We start from the raw sequence: 22803 nt of genomic DNA on the forward strand, positions 1-22803 counted from the left end.
CTACAGAAAGAACCAGGGAACCCAGTACGTGTCAGTGGATCCTCCCTGGCAAATATGGGGGTAATGGGTGTCAAGGCACAGGGGTAGAGGGGAGCTGGAATATTCCACTGAAACCGAGTCTAAAGGAGGCCAGGGTCCGGGGTGCTGAGCTTGGTAAGTGGAATCGCGCTGGTGTTTGGTTTTCAGTCCACCCTAACTGTCTGCATCGTGCTCCGCTATGCCGAAGCTGAGCAGGACTCGGGAGACAGGCTGGGAGGCTTTGGTTCCGGGCTCTGCCATGCAGTACTTGAACCTTGGGTGAGTTTTCTAAGTCTTGGTATATTCACTTCCTGGGGCTGCCAAAACAAAGCACCACAGCCTGGGCGGCTTAAACAATACAAATGTGTTGTCTCACAGTTCCAGAAGCTGGAAGCCCACGAGCAAGGTGTGGGCAGGACTGGCTCCTTCTGCAGACTGTAAGGTAGGCTCTGTTCCAAGCCGCCCTCCCCTCTGCTGGTGATTTGCTGGCAACCTCTGACCTTCCTTGTCTCAAGTTGCATGGCCCCACCCTCAGCCTTTGTGCTCACATGGTATTCTTTATGTGCACCTCTCTCTCTGGGTCCAAATTTCTCCGTTTAATAAGGACACAGTCACATTGAATTAGGGCCACCCTGATGACTTCATCTTAACCTGATTGTCTCTGTAAAGAACCTATCTCCAAATACGGTCACATTCTGAGGTCCTAGGGGTTGCGACGTTAACATATGAATTTGGGGGGAACACAGCTGAACTACTAACACTTTGCTATGTTCCTCGACTGTAAATGGGGATCATATTATAAGGGTAGTGGTTGTAAATTGCCTCAAGGAGGTATTGTCCTCAGGAGGCTGGTGGAGGTCTGTCTTGTCTGAATGTGTGGATGCCTCCGAGCCGCCTGGATCAGACCTCATCCCGGGGAACAGGGCCCAGGTCAGGACTCACCGTGTGAGTGTCCAACACACATCAGCAGAACCCTGACCAGTGCATTCGGATGATGGTGAAGACAAGAGCCTGGAGAGAACAACCCGATGGCAGATGTGCCAGGGCTATAAAAAGTCTGAGACCAAGCACTGGCAACGACATGGAGCCAAGGAACCCAGATGCTGCTGATGGAGTGCACATTCCTACAAACAACTTGGAGGGCAACTTGGCATTGTGTCGAAAGGAAGAAGACATATATCTGATGCCCCAGCAATCCCACTCCTAGGTATGGCCTCTAGAGGAATACTTACAGCTGGGCCCCAGGAGACAGGCACCAAAATGTTCACAGCAGCATTGCTTATAAGAACAAAACATGAAAAATAAACTAAATTTCCTAAATGTGATGCATTCACCAGAAAAGTACTATACAGCAGTTACAGTGAATTAACTAGAGCTATGCATAGCTCATGGGTGAATCTCACTAATAATATACTGAGCAAAAAAGAGCAAACTGCAGAAGAATCTCTACAATGGGGCATGCAAAACAGAACGACACACTGCTTAGGATACAGTGCATAAAGAGAGGTATGAGGGGCAGTCCAGTGGTTAGGACTCTGCCCTCTCACTGCGGAGGATATGGGTTCGATCCCTGGCTGGAGAACTAAGATCCCACACACTGCGCAGTGAGGCCAAAAAAGGAAAAAAAAAAGTATGAGAAATACCAGATTTAGGAGAGGTTGTTATCTGGGAAGGAGAGGCCCACAGGGAGCTTCAACTATATTTGTAGCAGGTTTTTTCTCTTTTTTTTTTCTTTTCTAATGAGATGGGGAGTATTCTTTATAACTTTCAGCACGTTTGAATCATAACTTAAAAAAAAAGAGCCAGAACTCAATGAGCCTTACACAAAAGAGAGGGGGAAGCTGGGAGCCCTACTTGTGGGGAGATTCAGAGCTGCTCTTGCCAGCCCTGGAACCCAGAATCCAGAGTAAACTAAGAGCAAAGGATGCTACATGTTGAGGCCCAGGAAGGGGGGAGTCTCCCCTGTTGAGAGGGGGAACACCGTGATGCTGCCCCTCTCTGTTCTGAACCTAGTGTTGGCCTGCACCCCACCCCGGGGCTACGGAGAGCCCCAAGAAAAGGGCACAGCTGGGCAGCCCGGGAAACACGTGCACAGTGATATGTGCCCTGCACCCCACACACGCGCCGCCACACGGGCTGCCACCCCCGCACAGTGACACACACGGCCTCTCCAACAAACTGGCACAGACACCCTGACAGTTTATAGTGCAGATACGCCCCGTCAGACAGACAGACAGACAGACAGACACACACACACACACACACACACACACTCCGGCCAGGACCCCAGAACCAGAGATGCTGCAGAGCCTACCAGCTGCAGCCCTGCCAACCCCCCCTCTCCTCCAGGGCTGGCTTTTTGCAGCCAGAGCCCCGCTCCCTCTACTGCAAGCTCTGGAAATCGGTGTCTGACGCGGCTGCTCCTGCACGTTATTTATTTATTTCCTCTTTTTTTCCCCCCTGCGGCCGAGACCCTCCCGACAGGAGAGCTGCAGCCGGGAAGCTGCCGGGACGCAGAGGCAGAGAGGGCCGAGGGCAGGACCGCTCAGGAGCCCCTGGCCCACCCGTGGGGGCCATGAGCATCAGGCCGGAGGCCCTGAGGGAGGAGGGCGACGCCGGGGACAGGGGACGGGAGGCAGAGCTGCGGGGTCGAGCCCAGCTTAGCCAGCAGCGCCGGCTCAGACAGGCCACCCAGTTCCTGCACAAGGACTCAGCCGACCTGCTCCCCCTGGACGGCCTCAAGAGGCTCGGCACCTCCAAGGACTGGGTGAGGCTGCCTTCTCCCCTCCCCACCCCCGGGGGGCCCAGGCCCCTTCTCTCCTCCACTGGGAGGGTGCAGACGCCAAGCCTCCAGACACCTCTCCCTACCCACAGAGGTGGGTAGAGGCAGCCCCGATTTGTGGGTTCACCTTGACCATTCCCGGCTCTTCACTGGGGGTGTTCCCATGGCTCCGTGGCTCTGGGGGACCTCTCTCATTGCTCAGCTCCCCCAGAGGGTCCCAGGCTTGTCTTGGGGGAGGTGAGGAGCACTAGTTAGAGCAACGTCTTGTGGGGACAAGATGCCCTGGAGCAGTTGTTTACCACTGGGCCCGGAGGACTGGCAGGTTCAAGGTTGCGATTCCCTCCTCTCCCTAAACCACAGGTGCCCTCATACTGGGACTGGACATTCACTGGCCTCCCCCCACCCCCATCCTTGCCAGAACACCAGGGTTTCGCATGACTCTTGACTGGGTGCCAGGCTCCCTCCAGGTGCAGTGGTCCTTCCAGGCTCCTTTCCTCCCATCCCCCTGCAGCAGCTGTGGCCTCCCGAGGGAACGGGGTTGGGAGTGACCCCGAGGGGTGGGTGAGGCAGGGGACAGCTGCATACACTCACTCCCCTCTGGCAGAGGGAGGGGCTGAGAGCGTGGGCTTTTTGGAGCCAGGCTGCTTGGCTTCAGACCCAGGCTCTGGCACTCAGCATCTTGGCCAAGGTACTTTATTTCTCTGAGCCTTCGTTTCTTCATCTGTTAGATGAGGGTAAAGTTAACAAGATGTACCTCATAGGGATGTAAGAGTTACGTGAGCTAATACCTGTAAAGCGCTCAGAACAGTACCTGGGTAATTGGGAGCCGTGTCTAAAGGCTGTTATTCCTCCAGCTACTCTTACTACTCCATTTAGCCTGAGAGAGAAAGTAAGGTCCATAGGGTCTGCAGAAGATGGAATTGCTCTGGCCTCCGGCTCACAGAGGACGGGAGCGCTTCTGTAGAAAGGCTGGGGGCACTCTGTCCTCTCTCTCATCTCCTGGGCAGGGGGTCTGAGAGGAGAGATCCTGCAAGCTGAAGTGTATGAGGCCATTTCTGGGGCCTCGGGCCACTCCAGCAGCCTCTTCTCCACGGAAACCTGGAGCCAGACGCATCCCCTCCCCTTCCACATTCCCCTCAGGCAAGTGTTCCCCCTCCAGGAACCCAGCCCAGCAGCCCCCCAAAAGGTAAAAGTGACTAGACTGAGATTTCAAATCAGAGAACCTCCTTGCAAACAGCCAGCACAGCTGAGAAGCGGGTGGAGCAGGAAAGCAGGTTCTTTGGCTCTCAGGGGCTAGGGAATCACAGCCTCCGCCCTTTGGGGCCCATCCTGGTGAAGAAGCTCTGTTAACACTGCTGCCCCAGAGTGGCAGGTCCAGCCTTCTGCCCTCGGGACCTCCCAAACTGATCTGGAGCAGCTACCTTATGTGGCTTTGGGAGTGAAGACACAGCAGTCAGAGGCCGGAGCCTTCATCCCTCCTGGGAAAGGTGTGGGAGGAGGGCTGGGAACTGCAGAGCTGCCCTTCACAGCCGCTCCCAGAGCTCGCAGCTGCCCTTTTCCCAGAGCTGGGTCTCCTGCTGTCAGCCTGTTGGCGGGAGCAGCCCCAAGGGTCTCATGAAGCCAAGGGTAGAAAAACAATTTCAGGCTCCCAAGGAGAAAGGGCAGGTGGGGAAGCCTGGAGGGACATAGTCATTCTTTGATGAGCATTTATTTATTTTAAAGATTTCTTTATTATTTTATTTATTTTATTTGTTTTTGGCTGTGCTGGGTCTTCGTTGCTGCGTACAGGCTTTCTCTAGTTGTGGTGAGCAGGGGCTACTCTTCATTGTGGTTTGTGGGCTTCTCAGTGCGGTGGCTTCTCTTGTTGCAGAGCACAGGCTCTAGGCTCTCGGACTTCGGTAGTTGCAGCACATGGGCTCAGTAGTTGTGGCACACGGGTTTAGTTGCTCCACGGCATGTGGATTCTTCCCGGACCAGGGCTTGAACCCATGTCCCCTGCACTGGCAGGCAGATTCTTAACCTCTGTGCTATTAGGGAAGCCCTGAGCTTTTACTGAATGCCTACTGTATGCTGAGCTGAGCCCTGGGATATAAAGAGTAGTGAGATACAGACTTGAACTTGAGGGCAGATAACAGCTGTGAGATGCTCGATAAAGGGGGCTAAGAGGTAGGATGCGGGCCCCTGCCTGGTGTGTGGGGCGAAGAGCACAAAGAACTCAGAGAGGGCTTCCTGGAGGAGGTGAACCCTTCATGAATTACAGCATGCACTTGGAACCCCAGACTTAAAATAAAACCTCTCTCCAAATAAAGAGTACTTCCTGAACAAGTATGTTGAGCCAGAGGCCCAGTCTGGCCTAGAGAAGGGTGAGGAAGAGGAGTTTCAGGAGGAGGTGTGAGCAGGAGCAGAGACATGGAGGCACGGGCAGCCTGGTCCAGGCAGCACCAGAGGGGATGCTGGGGCAGATGAGCATGTGGGACGGGAGGGGAGTGGTGAGGCAGTGGCTGGCTTACCTGGGCTGTCACCCCCAGGTAAACACCTTAGGGAGGGAGGGCTCTGAAGGATTTTAAGCAGGGGAGGGGCAGGCTTAATTTGATATGTTACTTTGTGCTTCTCAAACTTCGCTGTGCACACGGGTCATCTGGGTATCTTGTCAAAACAAGGTTCTAGGTCAATAGGTCATGATTCTGCACTTCTAACGGGCTTCCTAGTGACAGTAAAGCTGCTGATCTGAGGATGGCACTTGGGGTAGCAAGGTTCTCAGAGACTCCCTGGCTTTGAGCAGGTGGATTTGAAAAGCAGGTTCTTATGGACTTAGGGAGGCATCCCAGGAGCCTGGGAGAGCTGTGCTCTGTTACTACAAAGCAGTAGCAGAAAGAGGAGCAGACTGTAAACACAGGAGGCGAAGCTGGCAGAATTTAGAAGTGACTGGACAGGGCAGGGCGGCCGTGGGTGAAAGACAGTGAGGATGACTCCCAGCTTCCTAGTGGTTTTGTGCTTTTTTGTTTGTTTTTGTTTTGTTTTGTTTTTGGCTGCACCATGCAGCTTGCGGGATCTTAGCTCCCTGACCAGGGATGGAACCCGGGCCCCGTCGGTGAGAGTGCCGTGTCCTAACCACTGGACCGCCAGGGAAGTCCCCTAGCTTCCTAGTTTAGATTTGGACTTGTTTGTTTGTTTGTTCTTGTGACTTTGACTTCTTTTTATCGCACCATCATCCCTGGGATCTGCATCCCACAGAAGCATGAGGTCAGAGGAAGAAAAAAAGAAAAAAATGTCCCCAAAAATATGTGTTGTAGATTTGAGGTAGAATTTCCCCCCCGCATCATACAAGTGCCTGAAATGTCCCATTTCAGCCAGAACAGACCTTCCCTTCTCATCTCTCCATCGCTGAGCAATCTATTGGGGGTCCAGGAAAACGGCATGATTTGATACTGGGGCTCACTCTGCTAAAATCATCTGACTGCTGGGACTCTTGGGGAAGCTCTCACCCCTTCTTACTCCCGGGAGACTCAGGACGGGGGCAGGGCTGGGGAAAACCCCTGGGATTTGTAAAGTGAGGGAACTGAGCAGCCTGGACACCGGGGTCCATCTCCATGTTTTGTGATGGAAGCAGCAGCCACACAGCGTGCTCCAGAGGCGCCTGGTGGAGGGAAGCGCGAGTCGGCCTCAGGGGGAGTCTACCCCGGTGCAGGCCCCGATCCATGGCCAGGAGAGCAGAAGGAGGACCAGCAAGACTGAGAGGCCAGCTCTTCTGGTCAATTGCAAGGTGAGACCCCCCCTCCTGGGCCCGGCTCCCCTCACCCACTCTCCCTTCTGCCCAGGTGGTGAGGGAGGGGTGGGGGAGTGAAGGCACCCCTCCCCCTAGGCTGAGCCTAGAACTGGGGCCCTCCACGTTCCTTGCTCCCTGCCTCCCCACCTTCCCGAGGTCCACACGACTCCCTTCCCTTGAGCAAAGTATCATCTTTAAACGTGAGCGTGCCCCACACACTAATGGTGCAAATGTGTGGATAACGCAGCCCTCCAAGGAAAGCTCACGTGCTCCAGGTCACGGCCTTGTTATCCCTGGAGCCATCACTGAGCCATTCCTGACAGATGCCCGCTCCCTTCTGCCCGTCTTTGCTCGGCGCTTCCTCTGCCTGTCATCCTATGTCCACGTTCTCCCATTTTTCAGCCTCAGCTGCCACTTCCTCCAGGAAAGCTCCCCTGACTTTCCCGATGAAAGAGCCTTTCCTCTGGCTCAACACCTAAGGCTCTAGACTCACAACCCACAGCCTTAACACTCTTTCCCTGCACTCTTGTGACCCTCCCCTCCCCGCCCTCCTTGGGAGCAGCCTCCCCTGCTGCCCCTCCCACGTGCCCACACACAGCAGACCTCAGCAAATGTGTGGAAGAAGAAAACTATGTGGTTTGCTGTATCCAAGCGCAAACCCAAACGTCTGTTTTTATCTAAAAGGAAGCAACCTTGTCTTCCCTCGCCTGCAGTGGCAAATCTGTTCCCTGCACCTAATTTCCTAACCAGGTACCATGGTCCCCCCATCCCTCCTCATTCCCACCCCAGATTCTCCAATGGGAGCCCCCTTGGCACTCCTCTCAACAAGCAGACCTCTACTACGGTTCCTCCACTTCTGGTCGATTCCTCCCCAAAGTACGCGCTCACCACGTATGGCTTTACTTCCTTTTTCTATTCCTTGTCTGACCCAGTTCTGCCTCAACTGTATGAGTCCCATAAAAATCACTCAACTCATTTTTTCGCGGCAGGGCTGCGCTGAAGGGCTTGTGGGATCTTAGTTCCCCATTGGCAGTGAAAGTGCAGAATCCTCACCACTGGACCGCCAGGGAATTCCCAGCCCTTAACTCATTTCTGAAAGGGATTCATCAGGGGCCGGGAAAGGTGACAGAGCCAGTCCCAACCCTTTCTCTTGCCACTGGGGACTCACAGACCCCCCCTCCCCCTTCTCAGTGCCGGGACCAGGTGCTTCGGGTGGCCGTGGACACGGGCACCCACTACAATCAGATCTCCGCTGGATGCCTCAGCCGCCTGGGGTAAGAGGGAGGCCCGAAAATGTGGGTGGGGAGGAGGCTTCTTTTTGGGGCGATGAAAATATTCTAAAATTTGATAATGATGGTTGTAGAACTCCGTTGTCTACTTTAAAAGGGTGGCTTTTGGGAGTTCCCTGGTGGTCTAGTGGTTAGGATTCTGGGCTTTCACTGCCGTGGCCAGGGTTCAGTCCCTGGTAAGGGAGCTGAGATCCCACAAGCTGCATGCTGTGGCCAGAAAAAAAAAAAAAAACGAAAAAGAGAAAAGAAAAAAAGGGGGTGAATTTCACCATATATGAACTATATCGAAATCTGTTATTTTTTTTAAAAGAGTTGATGGGGCCTCTGGCAGAGAAGACAGGACTTAGATCCCACGTGGGGCCAGGGATTGGCTGAGAACGCAAAGTGTGGCAGGGAGGGACATTAGCTGACTACCGGGGTGGGGGCTGTGGTGGCCATAAGCCTTGCTTCCTGACCACAGGTTAGGGAAGAGGGTCCTAAAAGCCCCAGGTGGGGACCTGGCACCTGGGCCCCCGGCCTGGGTGGAGCAGCTGGAGCTACAGCTGGGCCAGGCGACCGTGGCATGCTCGGCCCAGGTGGTGGGTAAGTCCTCTCTCCATCAGCAGCCCTGCGTCTCAGCTCTACCAGCTCTCCCTCTTGGGTGGGGCAAAGGCAGAGCCTCTCAGCTCCTGCCGGCACCAGACAAGGTATCCCCAAGGATGCTCTCATCATCCCCAAGGTCCTCGGGCCTGGGAGGGGTGGGCAGAGAGGGGCGAGTGCTGACAGGAGGACAGCAGTGTTCTCAAATGGTTCCTGCAGATGTGGAGAGCCCTGAACTCTGCCTTGGCCTGCAGACCCTGCTCTCTCTCAAGGTAAGAAGGATGCTCATGCTGGCACCCACACCAGGGCCTGACCCCAAGGGCTGGGGAAAAGACGTAGGGGGCAAGGGTACGGAAATGTAGACCGGGCTCTGATGAGAAGTACTAGAGACGTGGAATTTCACCATCGTTTCCTTAGAGTCTCCTTATTTGCCCACACGTGAAAACTACAAGCTGGGTCCCTCCGTGATGGCGGTCCAGGTGCATGGAACCGGGAGGAGCAAGGAGCGGGGCGCTGTGGGAAGGGGGAGGGGAACAAAGCAGCTGGCAGAGGGGTCACCGGCCCAGGTGAGCTCACCGTCCCCCACCCCCACAGTGCTGCATCGATCTGGAGCACCACGTGCTGCGGCTGAAAGCCCCTTTCCCTGAGCTGCCCTTCCTGCCTTTGCACCAAGAGCCCGGCCAGTGACTGCTGCCCCAGTCACCAGGGGGAAGTTCCTCGCCTGAGGGGAAGAGCCTCAGGGGGGAGGGGACATGCTAGAGCCCCCTGTCTGTCCCTCTTGTCACCACCCTGACCCCGCTGTTCCATTTCCCGGTCGGCCACACTCTTCTGCTTCTCAACACCTGCCCCAGCCCCCAGGAGGTGTTCCCTAGAGATGGCCCGTGACCTCAGGGTGGTTTCCTGTCTTCTCTCATCACCCCCGCCCCAAGAAGAGCAGAACCAAATCAGGACTGCAGAAAAGCACATCAGCAAAGTGGGGTCCTGAGTCCCAGACTGCAGCCTGTTGCTGGCTCCTGCCTGCCCCGCCCACCCCGAACACACCTGAGGTCTTGACTCTGCATGGCTTGCCTCACCGTTAGCCTGCCTCCCTCCCTGGCCTGGGTCCCTGGCCCTACTGTGCCCACCTTTCTGGTTCTGCACACAGCTGAGCGGGAGAGAGACAGTCACCACAACGGGGGCGTGTTGGTAGAGGAAGGCTGGGGCTCCTTTATCAGTTGCCTTTTCTGGGGCTGCAAACGTCTCAAGGCAGTTTTTATTTGATTGCCCTGTGGTGACCTTGGATATACCTCTACTATTCACTCCAGATACTTATCCTCCACCTGCTATTTCACCCACTGGGGAGAAATGCCCCCCAAGGCAGACAGGGCGGAGGGGTGGTCAGTACCCAGACTTAACCTGAGCAGTATCCCTTCTTATTTCTAGAACTATGTGCCTCATTAGACCTTCTTCCCAACCCCTCATCTCTGGCCTCCTGAACCTGAGCTGCTCTTTTCTGGCATCAGTAGCTACAACCCCCCATCCCATCCCCCGGCCCCAAGTCCAGCAAAGACGCAGGAGCTCTGCTACCTTCACTGTGAAGAGCAGAACCCAAACCTCAAGGGGCCAGACTCCCGGGTTAGGGTTAACCCTTCCTGGCTGGTTTGAGTCTGTCAAATCGTGGATTAGGGAGAGAGGAAAAGTGGTATAACTAACCCAACCAGAAGACTAGGACCCTCAGGTCTGAAACAAAACCCTGAGCCCAGAGTAGATTAGATCAGAGCAGAACCAGGATCTGCCTTGACCCCTGGCTGTACTTTCTTAGCTGAGTTCCCTGCGCCCAGAGGAGAGGAGAGGGGCTCACTGGCACAGGTGTGAGAGTGCGCCGGTCCCTCCTGCCATGCTCCGTGACTCCTGCTCTCCTGGGCCTTGCCCTGTCCCCCTCCCTTCTGCCTCCTGTTGCTTCTGCAACTGCAGACCCTAGGCCCAAGGAGGTCCTCAGTTCAGTGGCTTATTTGAATAAACATCTGTTTCTCTAAACTAAAGTGTCCTTCTCTGCTTCTTGGATGCTGAAAGATCACTTGGCTCTTATTCCCTTACAGAAGGAAATGTGAATGGGGACATTTCCTTGGGCTGCCCCTCTGGCTGGGGTCAGTGTAATTGGCAGCAATGGCTTTCCAACTCCTCTGAACACAACTCAGCAAGAAGTATATTCTACACCGCACTCAGTACACACATGTGCACGGACACATACAAGTAAAACAAAACAATCCTTCCCCACACATAAGCAATATACTTGGATATTTTCTATCCTGCTTTATTCTCTCATTACTTTTTTTTTGACATTTGAGTTTATTTTTATTTTTTATTTTTGGCTACACTGGGTCTTTGTTGCTGCATGTGGGCTTTCTCTAGTTGTGGCGAGTGGGGGCTACTCTTCATTGCAGTGCACGGGCTTTTCAGTGAGGTGGCTTTTCTTATGGCAGAGCGTGGGCTCTACGTGTGTGAGCTTCAGGAGTCGTGGCGCACGGGCTTAGTTGCTCCGCAGCATGTGGGATCTTCCCAGCCCAGGACTCAAACCCGTGTCCCCTGCATTGGCAGGCAGATTCTTAACCACTGCGCCACCAGGGAAGTCCCCCTTTTATCTCATTTATTAAAAAAAAAATGCTGACCACAACCCACCAAAGGAGCACAACCTACAATCTGAAAATCACTGATCAGGACACAGGAGTCAAGAGCCGAAGGATATAAATGGGCCAGGGTGTCATTCTGATTGGGGCCTGGGTTGTAAACCTAAATCAGATTTAAAACCATGAGGGTGAACAACCAATGCACTTACAAGCATCCTGCGCCCAGACGACCATGCTGTTTTTCACTTTCAGAACACTAGTCAACAAACTGCACGAGATACTCAACATTTTACTATAAATAGGCTTTGCATTAGGTGATCTTGCCCAATTGCAGGCTGATGGCAGTATTCTGAGCACGTGTAACACAGGGTCGGCTAAGCTGCGATGTTCAGTAGGTGAGGCGTGGGAAATGCATTTTCTGTTTAGGATAGTTTCCACTTACAATGGGTTTATGAGGGCGTAACCCCACTGCAGTTGAAGAAGATCAGTGGCTCGGCCCCGTCTGTGTGACAATGGCTAGCGTCCTCCGTGACTTGGAGCCGTGCTGCAGGAGACGGAACACGGAGGGGTGGGGCCCTCACTGCCACTGCTCCACTGGCCCCAAAGCCTGGCTTCCTTACACGTTAGGGCCCCCGGGAGATCTGTAGTCCCTCCTCACAAACAAGTCTGCTTCCCACGCAAGAAGAGTGGGGAGTTCTGGGGAGGGGGCAGTGCCTGCTGACGTGACGGGTGAGGTACACAAGGAAATGGGCAGGGGGGCAACGTGTCTCACCCTTCACAAAAAAGACCATGAGGCCTACGGTTCACAGTCACTCTAGGGTTGCCACCATCCTTCCTCTGTAATGTGCACTCCCTGTTCTGCGAATACCAGGGACAGCTTCGGGGGTGGGGAGGTCCAGCAGGATCCCTGTTCAGCCAAGAGGGCAGGTCCAGCTAGGTGGGATCCTGGAGGCCTGTGGGGGGACACTGTAGTGGCCGGTCTGGGTGGTAGAGGGCTTGGTGAAGCAAGGCCCGGACAGCAGGGAGGTCATCAGGATCTGAGGGCAAGAGAGGGACTGGTGGGTCCTCTGAGGGAAAGAAAGGGACTGGTGGGACCTGGGCTGCTGGGCTCTCGCAGCCCCGGCCTCAGGGACTCCCCTAGGCCCAGCTCCTGCAGCAGTGCCACCCCCTCACCCAAGGATTCACCCACCCCCAGCTCCCGAAGCAGCCCTCCCCGCCCCATCCCAGGACTCACCCACCCCCAGCTCCCGCAGCAGGCCCGGGAACTCCGGCTCAGCCTCCAGCACTTTGAGCAGGTTGGTGGACTCCATCCGCTCCAGCTGCACCTCCCAGTACACGTAGATCTTCTGGTTGAACGTGACGTACACGAGGCAGGGGCTGTTGCGGCCCCCTTTGCAGGCGTAAAGGCCTGGGGTGGGGGTGGGGAGACAAGAGCTCGGGGAGGCTCAGGCCCGGCGGCAGGCGGGCATTCGTGTCAGCAGTTTCCACCCACCCACAGACACCAAGCAGAAAACTAAAGGCCCTCTTTCTACTTCTTTTCTGCTGGGAACTCAGTAAACCAGGTAAAACGTAAAATATCTGGCCCATTTCACATATGGAAAACCACAGTAACAAAGCCCAGGCAGGACAGTGTCTCAGCAGGTGACATGTGCTGGTTTCCCATCTCAGGGACGGCCCTGGGGTGATGCTGGGGATGCTTCTCTTGGGTGGTGATCCCTCTTCCCAGGTCACTGGAGTGCGGCACCAGTGCACCATTCAAGCCCTACCATTTCAGTGACCAGAAACACCCCCATGTCACCCAAAGGAGTTAGTGCTGTTTCCCAAGGTCCCTAATTTGGAACTAAGAGAAAAGAATTCGGAGACCAGTCTTCCCAGGGTCCTGATGTGTTCAGACAGGGAAGAACCCTCCCATGTCTCCACATGACAAACAAGAACTCATCTGACTCTTTGTTGTTTTTTTTCCTGAACAACTGCCCCCCACACCTGATCGTTTAAAATATTCAGAGACAGACACATTGTTGTCTTTCACCTCCTCTTATTTAAAACTGTAAAGATGGCAATTTGGTACCCACTCACACCCTCTAACAGAAGAGCTGAAGAACTCGTTTGTTTACAAAGACCTACATCAGGGCTGCGGTGAGAGTGGAAATGAGGCAGACACGTGTGCTTAACGAGGGTCGCGGGCGGGGGTCCCACCTGCACAGAAGGCGCGGATGTTCTCGTCCACCTGGAAGCGCACGACAGTGCGGTTGTGATCGATGATGTACGTCTGTCCATCCCAGGCACAGGCGACCACCTCCTCGTGCCCGTTGCCCTGAAAAGGCCAGAGACCGGGATGCACGGGGTGGCCAGGAGCTGTTTTAGAAAGGCCCCCTGATGGAAGCTGAGGACTCGGTTCTGGGTGACGAACAGCTGGGAAGGAACCGCCCCCCGCCGAGTCTGGCACCAGAGGGGCTGCCGACTGAGCCTCTGCCCACAGTGCTGGCGACAGTCCTAAGAAGTAGATGACGTCATTCCCATTTCATACTGGAAAACGCCAGCTTACAGAACAAACTCACTCACCCAAGGCCACCCAGCCAGGAGGTGGCAGAACCAGGACTCAAAGCCAGGCCTGTCCTACCTGCCCACAGAGCCTGAGGCCTCTTCTCCTAGACCGTCAAGCAGGCACAACAACCGCACCTGTGCAGCCCCAAGGGCCACAGCCTTGGTAAACACACACTCGTGTGTGGACATCTGCAGTTGGGTGAGCAACTCACTTCTGGGCCCTAAGAACAACTCGCTTCTCTTTGGCACCATCACCTCTGCTGAAATGAGAGCTTCCCCAGCAGCACAGAGAAGAGCACTGAGACCGAGGAGTGGGGGCTCGCTCACTTCGGGGTGGGGGGGGGGAGTTGGGGCATCAGGCCTGTCTAGGGAACCTTGAGGTAAAGGCGGAGTCGGCTGTGAAGGCAGAACGGCCCCTCTGAAGGCTCCTGCAAAGGAGGAGGCTGCCTTCCACAGGCCCCCGCTCACCGTGACATCCAGTTTCTCGAGGGCAAAGAGCTGGTGGTCCACCTGCACCGACCACAGCAGCTTGTCCGCCTCCTCCATGAGTTTCAGGGTCCCTGCAGGGGCAGGCGGGTCAGGGTGGTGGACAGACCCTTGTGCAGACCCCCAGGCATACAAGCGCCCACCCTGCACGGCCCATGGCTGACCAGAGGGACTCACCATCCAGGGTGCAGAGGGCAAAGAGGCCAGAGGAGCTGCTCTCGGGGCTGTGGCCTATGGTGGGGAGGCGGTAGAAGGACCAGAAGAAGGAAATGTGAAGGGCAAGGCAAGATCAGAGCACATGCTGAGGGCGGCCAAGGGCAGGGAGGAAGGGACAGGCTAGAAACGAAGGTGGCTCTGTCGCTCCCCTCCCCGCCCCCACCTCGCTTGATGTTGCCGATGAGATGAGTGGAGACATTCTTGTTGTGGATGCGGCCGGACGTCTGGTGCAGCACGATGTCTCGGGCAGCCGGGGTCTCCCTGTGGCGGGGGAATGGGGGGGGCTGAGTGTGAGCCCAGAAGAGCCTGGACCCTTGTGGGCCGTATCTCTGTATGAGCTTCTAGGATGTGAATTAGCTTGGAAACCTACTGCCAACCCTGCCTGATCCAGGGGGCAAGTCGAGAGAGAGGGACGGAGCTGCCAGGCTGGACTCCTGGGACCTCTTCCAGTTGCTGCCAACGTCATGCGTGATGCCCTGGTCCCAAAACAACCTCCCTTAATGGGGCAAAGGTGCTTGTGCCAGAACCCAGCTGACACTGCTCCATCCACAGCCGCGGGTGCCCACCTCACTGCCAGGCACCCCATCCACAGGCCCATGCCCCTTACCTAGTGCCCTCCTCCGGCCCCTCAGAGGTGGGGGGCGCCCCAGGGTCCTTGTTCCAGGTGCACAGCAGAATCGCGTAAGCACAGCCTGGCTGAGATACCATGAGTTCCGGAACACCCAGGGGCCCTGGAGTCACCGAGAGACTGTCCACCTGCACCAGAGAACGGGGGCTTAAGGGGACTGGAGAGAGAAGGGGGAGCCTGCAGAGGATGGGGGGGTGGACACGGCCCCAGCCTGGGAGGGCAGCAGCAGGGGGAAGTGCAGCGCCCATGGGGCTCCAGCTGGCGCCACCCTCTCCACCAAGACCACCACTCGGCGGTGCGGATCCCAACGCGACACGCCCACCACCACGTCCCTAATTCTCAGCTCGGTCTGCCTGTTACCAGCCATCTCCCTGAGGACTCTGATTCAAAGTGATCTTCTCTGGGTCTCTGTCAACAAGGCGGGTTCCCCGTCCTGAGCCTCGGCCCCTGAGGGTTCTCCCACAACCCCCTCCAGGAGGGAGGCCCATCCTGCTCCCAGGCTGTGGGCCCACACTCAGCCTCCCACCTGACCCTCCAGCATCCATTTCTTGAGTGACACCAGCTGCCCTGTCAGATGCTCGGTGCCGTCGCCCAGGTCCTCCCAGCGGAAAGCCCGGACCACGCGGTCTGTGTAACCCACCACCAGCTCACAACAGCCATCGCCATCTGTGGATCCAGAAAATGAGAAGAGTTTGGAGCCAAACCCGTCTTTGTCAGCCTGAGGCCTACAAGCAAGCCCTCCCTGCCACTCTAGCACCACCACCGCCGGTACTTTCTATCAGGTTCGACCTCAGGCCCACCTGCCGAGCTGCCACCTCACACCTTGAGCCTGGTACCCACTCCCCTGCCCGCCCTTGCATCCAGAACCACTCGGTTGCCTGGCAGGGCCTGTCACTTCTTCCCTCGGGTACACAACTCGAGTGCCCTGATGTACCCATATCTCTACCAGTACCTTCGAGAGGGTCTCCGGCCCAAGGACCGGGCCCGTATCCGTGTGGCTCACTTCCTTGCAACCTTGAGTTGTTGATCGGCTGTCCCCTCTTGGCAGCGACTTCCCTGACACCTCCATTTAGAATGGCCACCTCTACCTCAGCACCCTCCAGCCCCTTTCCTTCACGGCACTTACCACCAGCGAATATGCTATTTAATTTTCTTACCACATTTCTGGTGTTTATTTTCTGTCCCTTCCTAGTAAAGGTGCAGGAGCACAGCAATTTTTGTCCGTTTTATTCACTATTGCAAACCCAGCACCCAGAACGATGCCCGGTTTATAACAGGAGCTAAGTAGCTCAGTGTTAAATGCGTAACAACTGCACAAGCGAACACTGACGGGCCCCCGGCTCCCTCAAGATCTGCTCTGGGGCCCCTGACTCCCGTTCCCCGGCTGCCTGCAGAGACAGCCATGCCCACCGATGTCGCTGATCAGCATGACCTTGGTGTTGGCAGGGATGTGCTGCTTGAAGACCGGGCGCTGCTCTTCCCCCCCGAGGCTCTCGTGGTGCCCGGAAGCATCCAGGGCTTTGGCAGGCGTCAGGTCACACAAGTGAAACCAGCCCTCGGCACTCACGGCCACCACCAGGTTCTGGGAGAGACAGAGGCAGAGGAGGGGGACTGGTCGCTGAAGCACAGGAGTCGGGGATGGGCCGAGGGAAGCTGTGGTCCCCGGGGCGTCTTACCTTTCCTTTATTACACACATCTCCAACCCCAACACAAGTGAGCTGCAAGAGAAGAAAGAGGGGCTCAGGGGGGCACGCTTAGGGACCCCAGTGCTCCCTAACCTCTGTGAAGCACAGACCGGGCTTCTCATCACGTCATCCGCTGAAAGCTCGTCCACATGCCCCACACTGACAGGCTGTGCTAATCGTGTTACTGTGCTCTGGGTCCAGTTTACCAGACAACAATATGAAGACTTGAGGCAGTGAAGACAACCTGGGCTTAAACGAAACAAAAACTACATCAAAGGAGCTGTACTATCACACTTCTGGACGTACTCAAATGACCGCCCTCATTTTCCACTGTACTTCATATGATCAGGCAACCTAAGCAGATCCATGAAGTAGGACAGTAGTGATAGAAGGGAGTTATTCTATCCTGTAAAATGAAAACTAGCCCAGCTGAGTGTGTGCATGACATCTGGGAAGCCTGGGGGCTTCCCTCCCTGATTCAAATGAACCCTGACATGCTGGGGAACTCGTGCGTGGGATTTGGCCTCGACAGCTCTTGGACAGGAGGGATCCCTTCCCCCCAGAGACCCAGGGAATTGAATACTGACCATTCCCTGGCAGGAGCAAGTGAGCCACGGCCGGCTGTCATCATTCTTGTACACAGACAGCTTTCCGCTGGTGTCTCCCACCACCAGTTCATTTAACTTCAAAAGGAGAGAGAAAAGTGGGTCAGGTTGGGGTTCTGCTGAGCCACTCAGTCCCTTCTTGACTGGGCCCACCCTGTGGAAATCACAAGACTCTAACCTGTATCTTCATCAACTTTATTAAAAATATTTCTAGACCAAGCAGTCACAGTCTCCCAGTTTATTTCCACTTAGGGGTGTGTGTGTTTGTGTGTTGAGGGGAGGGCAGGGCAGGTTAGAGGAGGGGCAATACAGAATCTATGCTCTATCTCAGAAAAGTCTGACACCTGAACTGTTCAAGGCCCCATATGCTTGCTTTCGGCTCTTCTAATTTGTCCTTACGCATGGGACACATTTTGAAAATGACCCCAAACATGTAACCTTTGGAGAATTTAACTTCAGAGCTCATATTTAATCACGGGCCAAATAAAGACAATGTCAGCTCTGGGGCCCTCCCTCCTCTGGCAAGACCTTTTGACACTGGTGCGTCTGAGTGAACGCACAGGACGGAGGTGCCCATGGGGCAGCATCCGAGGTCTGGGCCTCTGGCGCCCTCCACTGGTGGCTAAGCTCCCAGGAGGGTCTGGAGCCTCTTCGCCATTGACACGTGGGCTCTCCAATCCCCAGTGGTTCCCCAAAGGCTGGTCGCCCTTTTAAGGGGACAACGAGCATAACCCGCTGGCTCCAAATGCTATTTCCAGAAATAGTTTCATGATCCCCTCTTGAGGAGACATCTAACACCCCTTCCTGTCCTCAGAGTGAATATTAGATTCTCAAGAAATTTAATTTTAAAGGCAAAAAAGACATAACAGATCAACAGTAAGGAAAAATTAGAAATCAACTGGGGTTTATTAATAATGTTTTACTTGATTTGAATCTCAGATTTATTATATTTTAATAGTTACAGCAGTTTCCGGTGGGGATATTAGATCACAGAAGCATAAAACAAGTTTATCTATTTACATTAAACCCTCTGCACCCTCTGCAGAGGACTTCCGCAGACACCTAGGAGAAAGGCTGCACAGCACAGAGGCTCCAAATGCAGCTGCCAGAATTTGAATCCAGCCCTCTAGGCCTGAATTTCTTCATTTATAAAATGAGGATCATAAGACTATCCACCTCATAAGGTTGCCGTGAGAACCGAGCTAAGGGAGGGAAGCATCTAGAAGGTGACTGGCAAACAGCACAAATAACAGGGGGTTTTCAGCCTCCAGTTAAATGCCTCCAAGGTTAGGGATCTTAGCACCTTTTACACAATCCATTCTTTTTTTTATACATTCATTCAACAAATGGCAGAGTCCATAGTAGGCCCTCAATAAATGTTTACTTAATGGACAAATTAAAGTTTTTTTTTTTTTTAAGAAACAAAGAACAATCAGAATGAAAGAGAATGGCCACTCAGCCCTTGAGTTTCCAGGGAAAACTGGACAAGTAGTTAGGGGTTCAAACACAAACGCCACGACTGACAGGTTAACAACGGCTGAGAAGGATCGCAGTTTAACAAGGGCACAGATGCTGGAATAAAACTGTAAAACAGTGTGGTAAGTGTGGCGAGCAGTAGATGCAACTCAGCAGGTGGAACTGAGGCAACGGCAGGCGTCCTGGAAAAGGACACTTCCAGGGTCGCCCATCTACTCCCCAGAACTTCTGCTCCGTGATCCTCCTGGCTCTGGCCTCTGGAAGTTACTCAGTGACACCAAAGAACCCCAGCTGCAGAGTACACAGTCGGAAATGCTAAGAGAAAGGAAGTGCGTTCTTTCTGTGACCTGTGTCAGCTTTCTAGAGACTTTCTCCCCACTGGTGTAGCCAGGCTTCCGTTGGGTCCTCGAAGGTGTGTATTCTATCCCTGGCTTCTCCCTCTGACTTAGCAGGAAATAAATTACTTTAAGCTAATGGTTTATTAGGATGAAATAAGTCTTTTCCTGCCCCAAATCTCCAAAGGCTGGCCTAGAGAACCAGTAACAAAATTTCCATCCACATTCACGTAGGCTGAGTGTACCCCACTTGATCACTAGCCAACTATCTCACCTACTTGCCCTTCTTTCAATTATATTTATCAATAATAGGTAAAGCCCTTCAAATTGCTTTGAGATACATAATGACATTCGCCTTTCATAACAATCCTCATTTATTCAACGAACATTTACTGAGTGCCTACTATGTGCCAAGCAGTATTCTAAGTGTTGGGAATACAACAGTGAAAAAAAGACAAAAAACCCCTATCCTTACAGAGCTTACAATGCTTACAACTAAGGTTAAAAAAAAAAAAAGAGGTAGGGAATTCCCTGGTGGGCCAGTGGTTGGGACTCGGAGCTCTCAGTGCGGAGGGCTTGGGTTCAATCCCTGGTCCAGGAACTAAAATTCCACAAGCTGCACGTCACAGCCAAACAAACAAAAAAGTAGTGTAATCTACCTAATATTGCAGAACTGCGTGTGCAATTCACTTAGAAAAGTACGATTTCCAAAAAATATGACACTGTGAAACTATGAAAAAAAGGCACGTACTTTGTCCTTTTTAACAAGGACAATCGGATAAAATGGAAAATAATGCATATGTAAAGTCACTTTGTAAATTTACTATTTTAAAATGCCTCCCTTGATTTTCTCATAAAATTATACTGCTTAGCATATGAAAAAACAAGAAAGTCCAGGAAACATAATACAAATTTACGGCAGTAACTTTTTTCTCTCTAGAGTGGTGGGTAGAGCCAAGAAGCCTCATAAAGTACCTGTTCTGTCAGGGGGCAAAGGAGGCTGGGAGGGGGCGGAGCTGGGGGTGAGTGGTGGGGATGCTTTAGTCCTAGCTTACCCCCCCAGCCCCCCCGCGGGAAAAGAGAGCACATAACTACAGTTAGCGAGGTGAGGATGAGATGGAGGGAAGCAGAGGAGCGATGGGGGCAGAGGGTAGGAGAGGAGGACAACAATGCGCTTTGCATTTAGAATGTGAAACAGAGATTATTACAAAAAAGTGTCCCACACCATCAACGGCCACGGTCCCCTTCGAGGCTCCACCCCAGAATCCTTTACATATTGTAATCAATGGGGCTCATTACATTTTCCCAATTCTTGTGATTATCCCCCCCCCCGCCCCCATCATGAGGAGCTACCTGCGGGCTAGGACTGTCTTGTCCACTTCTGAATTCCCAGAACGCAGCAGAGCCCTCGGCCCTAATCAAACACTACCGACGACGCTAGCGCGTCCTGAGCGTTAACCGAGTGCCACGCACGGCTCTGCCTGCTCTACCTGCATTAGTGCACTTAAACGACGGGACGACGGGGAAAGGAAGGACAGCTGCGGCAGGAAAAGGAGACGGGCACTGAGGCTGCAACTCAACCGAGGTAGGTCCGCCAGGCGGAGACGCCCCGGCCAGACGCCGAGAGCCGCCCGGTGGGCCGGGCCGGGCCGGGCCGGGCGGCGCGGCAGGCGCTCCCGCAGGAGCCGCACGCGCACTCTTACTCTATTTCCGACCCTCTGAAAAGGGAAGGCGGCCCCGGAGCAGCGGGGAACTCGGACACCACAGGTCACTGGCGCCTCCTGAGAAGCAGCGACTGACCAGGCAGCGGTCCCGTCACGCGAGCCTCTAGAGGCATACGGGACGAGGGCTCTGCACCAACCTAGCCAGCACGAGCGCCGCGCGCCGTGCAACCCTCGCCGTCCACACTCACGTCGCACGCACACGCAGCACGCAGCACGCACACGCCGCCGCCGGCGACCTCCCCCGCCCCCTGGCCCCGCCCCGCGTGAGCAGACGGGCTGCGTCTCTCCAGTGCGCATGCACTGACCGTGTCATTATCGACGTCTCCAAGGCAGATGGCGTGGGGGAAGAGGCTCCCGCTGAACTCTAGGGCCACGCGCTGTACGTAGCTAACCGACCTCATCGCACTTCCAAGGGCTCAGGGACCGGGGAGCCCCGCTAACTGTCCCCCGAGCCCCTCCCAACAGCCGCCCGAGCGGAAGGCCACCCAAACCGGCAAGTTACGTCACCGCCTGAGCCTCCAATGGCCGCCTCGCTCGCTTAGCCTCAGAGAGGAGGCGGGCCTTCCTGGTGTGGGGGCGGGGCTCCCGATCCTGGCGTGAGTGACAGTGCCTTGGGCCGCTCGCGTTCTTCACGGGCCCGGCGCTCACGGGTGCGCCGGCGCGCTCACGGGTGCGCCGGCGCGCTCACGGGTGCGCCGGCGCGCTCACGGGTGCGCCGGCGCGCTCACGGGTGCGCCGGCGCGCTCACGGGTGCGCCGGCGCTGGCGGGGCCGAGTCGTTCCCTTGGCAACAGGGCTCTCGAGGGCTTGACCTAATAACCTTGACCTCGTCCTCTGTTACTGTGGCGGTGAAGATTCCCAGCAGTCAGACCATCCCTGAGAATCATAATAATCGTAATAACCGACGACTGTGTGGTTTTCAGTGTTTTTTTTTTTAAAAACTGTGTAGCTCCCCATTACGAGTCTTGAAATGAGGGTAGTAAATCGGACCAGCTTTTTAAAAACGAAATAGATTAGAAAATGGCAAGTAATCTCGAGTAGTAAGGTAAGTATTATTTTAGTGAAACCTTTGTTTCAATTGTATATATTTATACTTGCACATATTGGCATATCATGTAAAAAAAATTTTTTTTTCCCACAGTGGGTGTGCTCTGTGGGTAAAACTTTGACAATCACTTGTAAAGCACTTTACACATATATTATTTCATGTAATTAGTGCAACCACCCTGTGACTTTGTCTCCTTATTCCAGTTTTTTGGATGAAACAACAGGTTCACCAAGATAAAGCAACAAGGCAGAAATCGATGGAGGTGGGACTCAAACCAGAATTGTTTGAGCCAGAACCCCACGTCCTTTCTGTCATTGACTGCCAGAGTTCCTAGGAACGGTCTCAGGCTGGAAATCGGGGTCGCTGCAGTTCTCCGTCTGCTCTGGCCCCCAGCACAAAGCTCTTGCTTCCCTCCCTGGGCGGCCTCCCTCTGTAGCGTAAATGGGACATTACCATCAAGGCTGGCCTGGGAGGGAAACCTTTCATGTAGAATCCAGTGCAGCCTTTCTTTGGGCCTCATCAGTCAGGGCATCAAAAGTATTATTTCTGAGATTCTGCAGGTGCTTAGTGTATTTTTAGGTTTAGGTCTGCAGGCCCAGACTGATCTAAACATTGGTCTTTCAGGAGACAACATTGTAAAAATAAGGATGTCTTCCTCACCTGGGGTTGTTGGATCAGGGCTGGCGTGCTTTCTACATCTGAACAGAGTGGGAGAAGGCCCTGAAGGGCAGGACCTTTTTGTCTGGGGCCGGGGAGGGGATGGCACCATTTGTTCTAGAGATCCTGTGGTTCTCATGGCCGATAAGTTGAGAATAGGAAGCAGCAGGTCAGAATGGCAAAAAGTAGGCAGTCTGAACACATGCTCGGACTACAGATACCCTCAGGTTTCTGTTTCTTGTGGTGTATTGTGGGGCTGGCCAGGTCTCTTCAAAGGCTCTGGGTCACATGAGTGTCCCTGGTGGTTTAAATCCATCTCATTTATGGAGGGGTTGCATGCTACCTCTCCCTGCTCTACCG

The 22803-nt window shown here is 54.4% G+C and overlaps 2 protein-coding genes across 4 annotated transcripts; one reads left to right on the forward strand and one right to left on the reverse strand.

Annotated features, from left to right (window-relative positions):
- The first annotated feature begins 2593 nt into the window (after positions 1 to 2593).
- On the forward strand, positions 2594 to 9455 carry NRIP2 (nuclear receptor interacting protein 2). The gene is made up of 6 exons (XM_057703905.1): positions 2594 to 2785; positions 6408 to 6563; positions 7758 to 7840; positions 8316 to 8437; positions 8654 to 8706; positions 9029 to 9455. Exons 1-6 carry the CDS (start codon positions 2594 to 2596, stop codon positions 9119 to 9121), a joined length of 699 nt encoding a protein of 232 aa, XP_057559888.1. The 3' UTR covers positions 9122 to 9455.
- A 1271-nt stretch (positions 9456 to 10726) lies between these two features.
- Positions 10727 to 21283, reverse strand: ITFG2 (integrin alpha FG-GAP repeat containing 2). 3 transcript variants are annotated; one of them, XM_057703575.1, is made up of 12 exons: positions 21045 to 21283; positions 17187 to 17282; positions 16591 to 16632; positions 16325 to 16496; positions 15441 to 15580; positions 14894 to 15042; positions 14450 to 14547; positions 14248 to 14301; positions 14053 to 14144; positions 13237 to 13354; positions 12275 to 12448; positions 10727 to 11993 (listed from the first exon to the last, which is right to left on the reverse strand). In XM_057703575.1, the coding sequence occupies exons 1-12, from the start codon at positions 21138 to 21140 to the stop codon at positions 11974 to 11976; spliced, it is 1251 nt and encodes a 416-aa protein (XP_057559558.1). In that variant the 5' UTR covers positions 21141 to 21283; the 3' UTR covers positions 10727 to 11973. The 3 variants fall into 3 exon arrangements, with proteins under 3 accessions (XP_057559558.1, XP_057559557.1, XP_057559556.1); XM_057703574.1 differs by having other exon boundaries at positions 10727 to 12077; XM_057703573.1 differs by having other exon boundaries at positions 10727 to 12107.
- Between the last annotated feature and the right edge of the window lie 1520 nt (positions 21284 to 22803).

The sequence above is a fragment of the Hippopotamus amphibius genome, chromosome 12 (genome assembly GCF_030028045.1).
Source record: "Hippopotamus amphibius kiboko isolate mHipAmp2 chromosome 12, mHipAmp2.hap2, whole genome shotgun sequence".
NCBI classification, from domain to species: Eukaryota; Metazoa; Chordata; class Mammalia; order Artiodactyla; family Hippopotamidae; genus Hippopotamus; species Hippopotamus amphibius.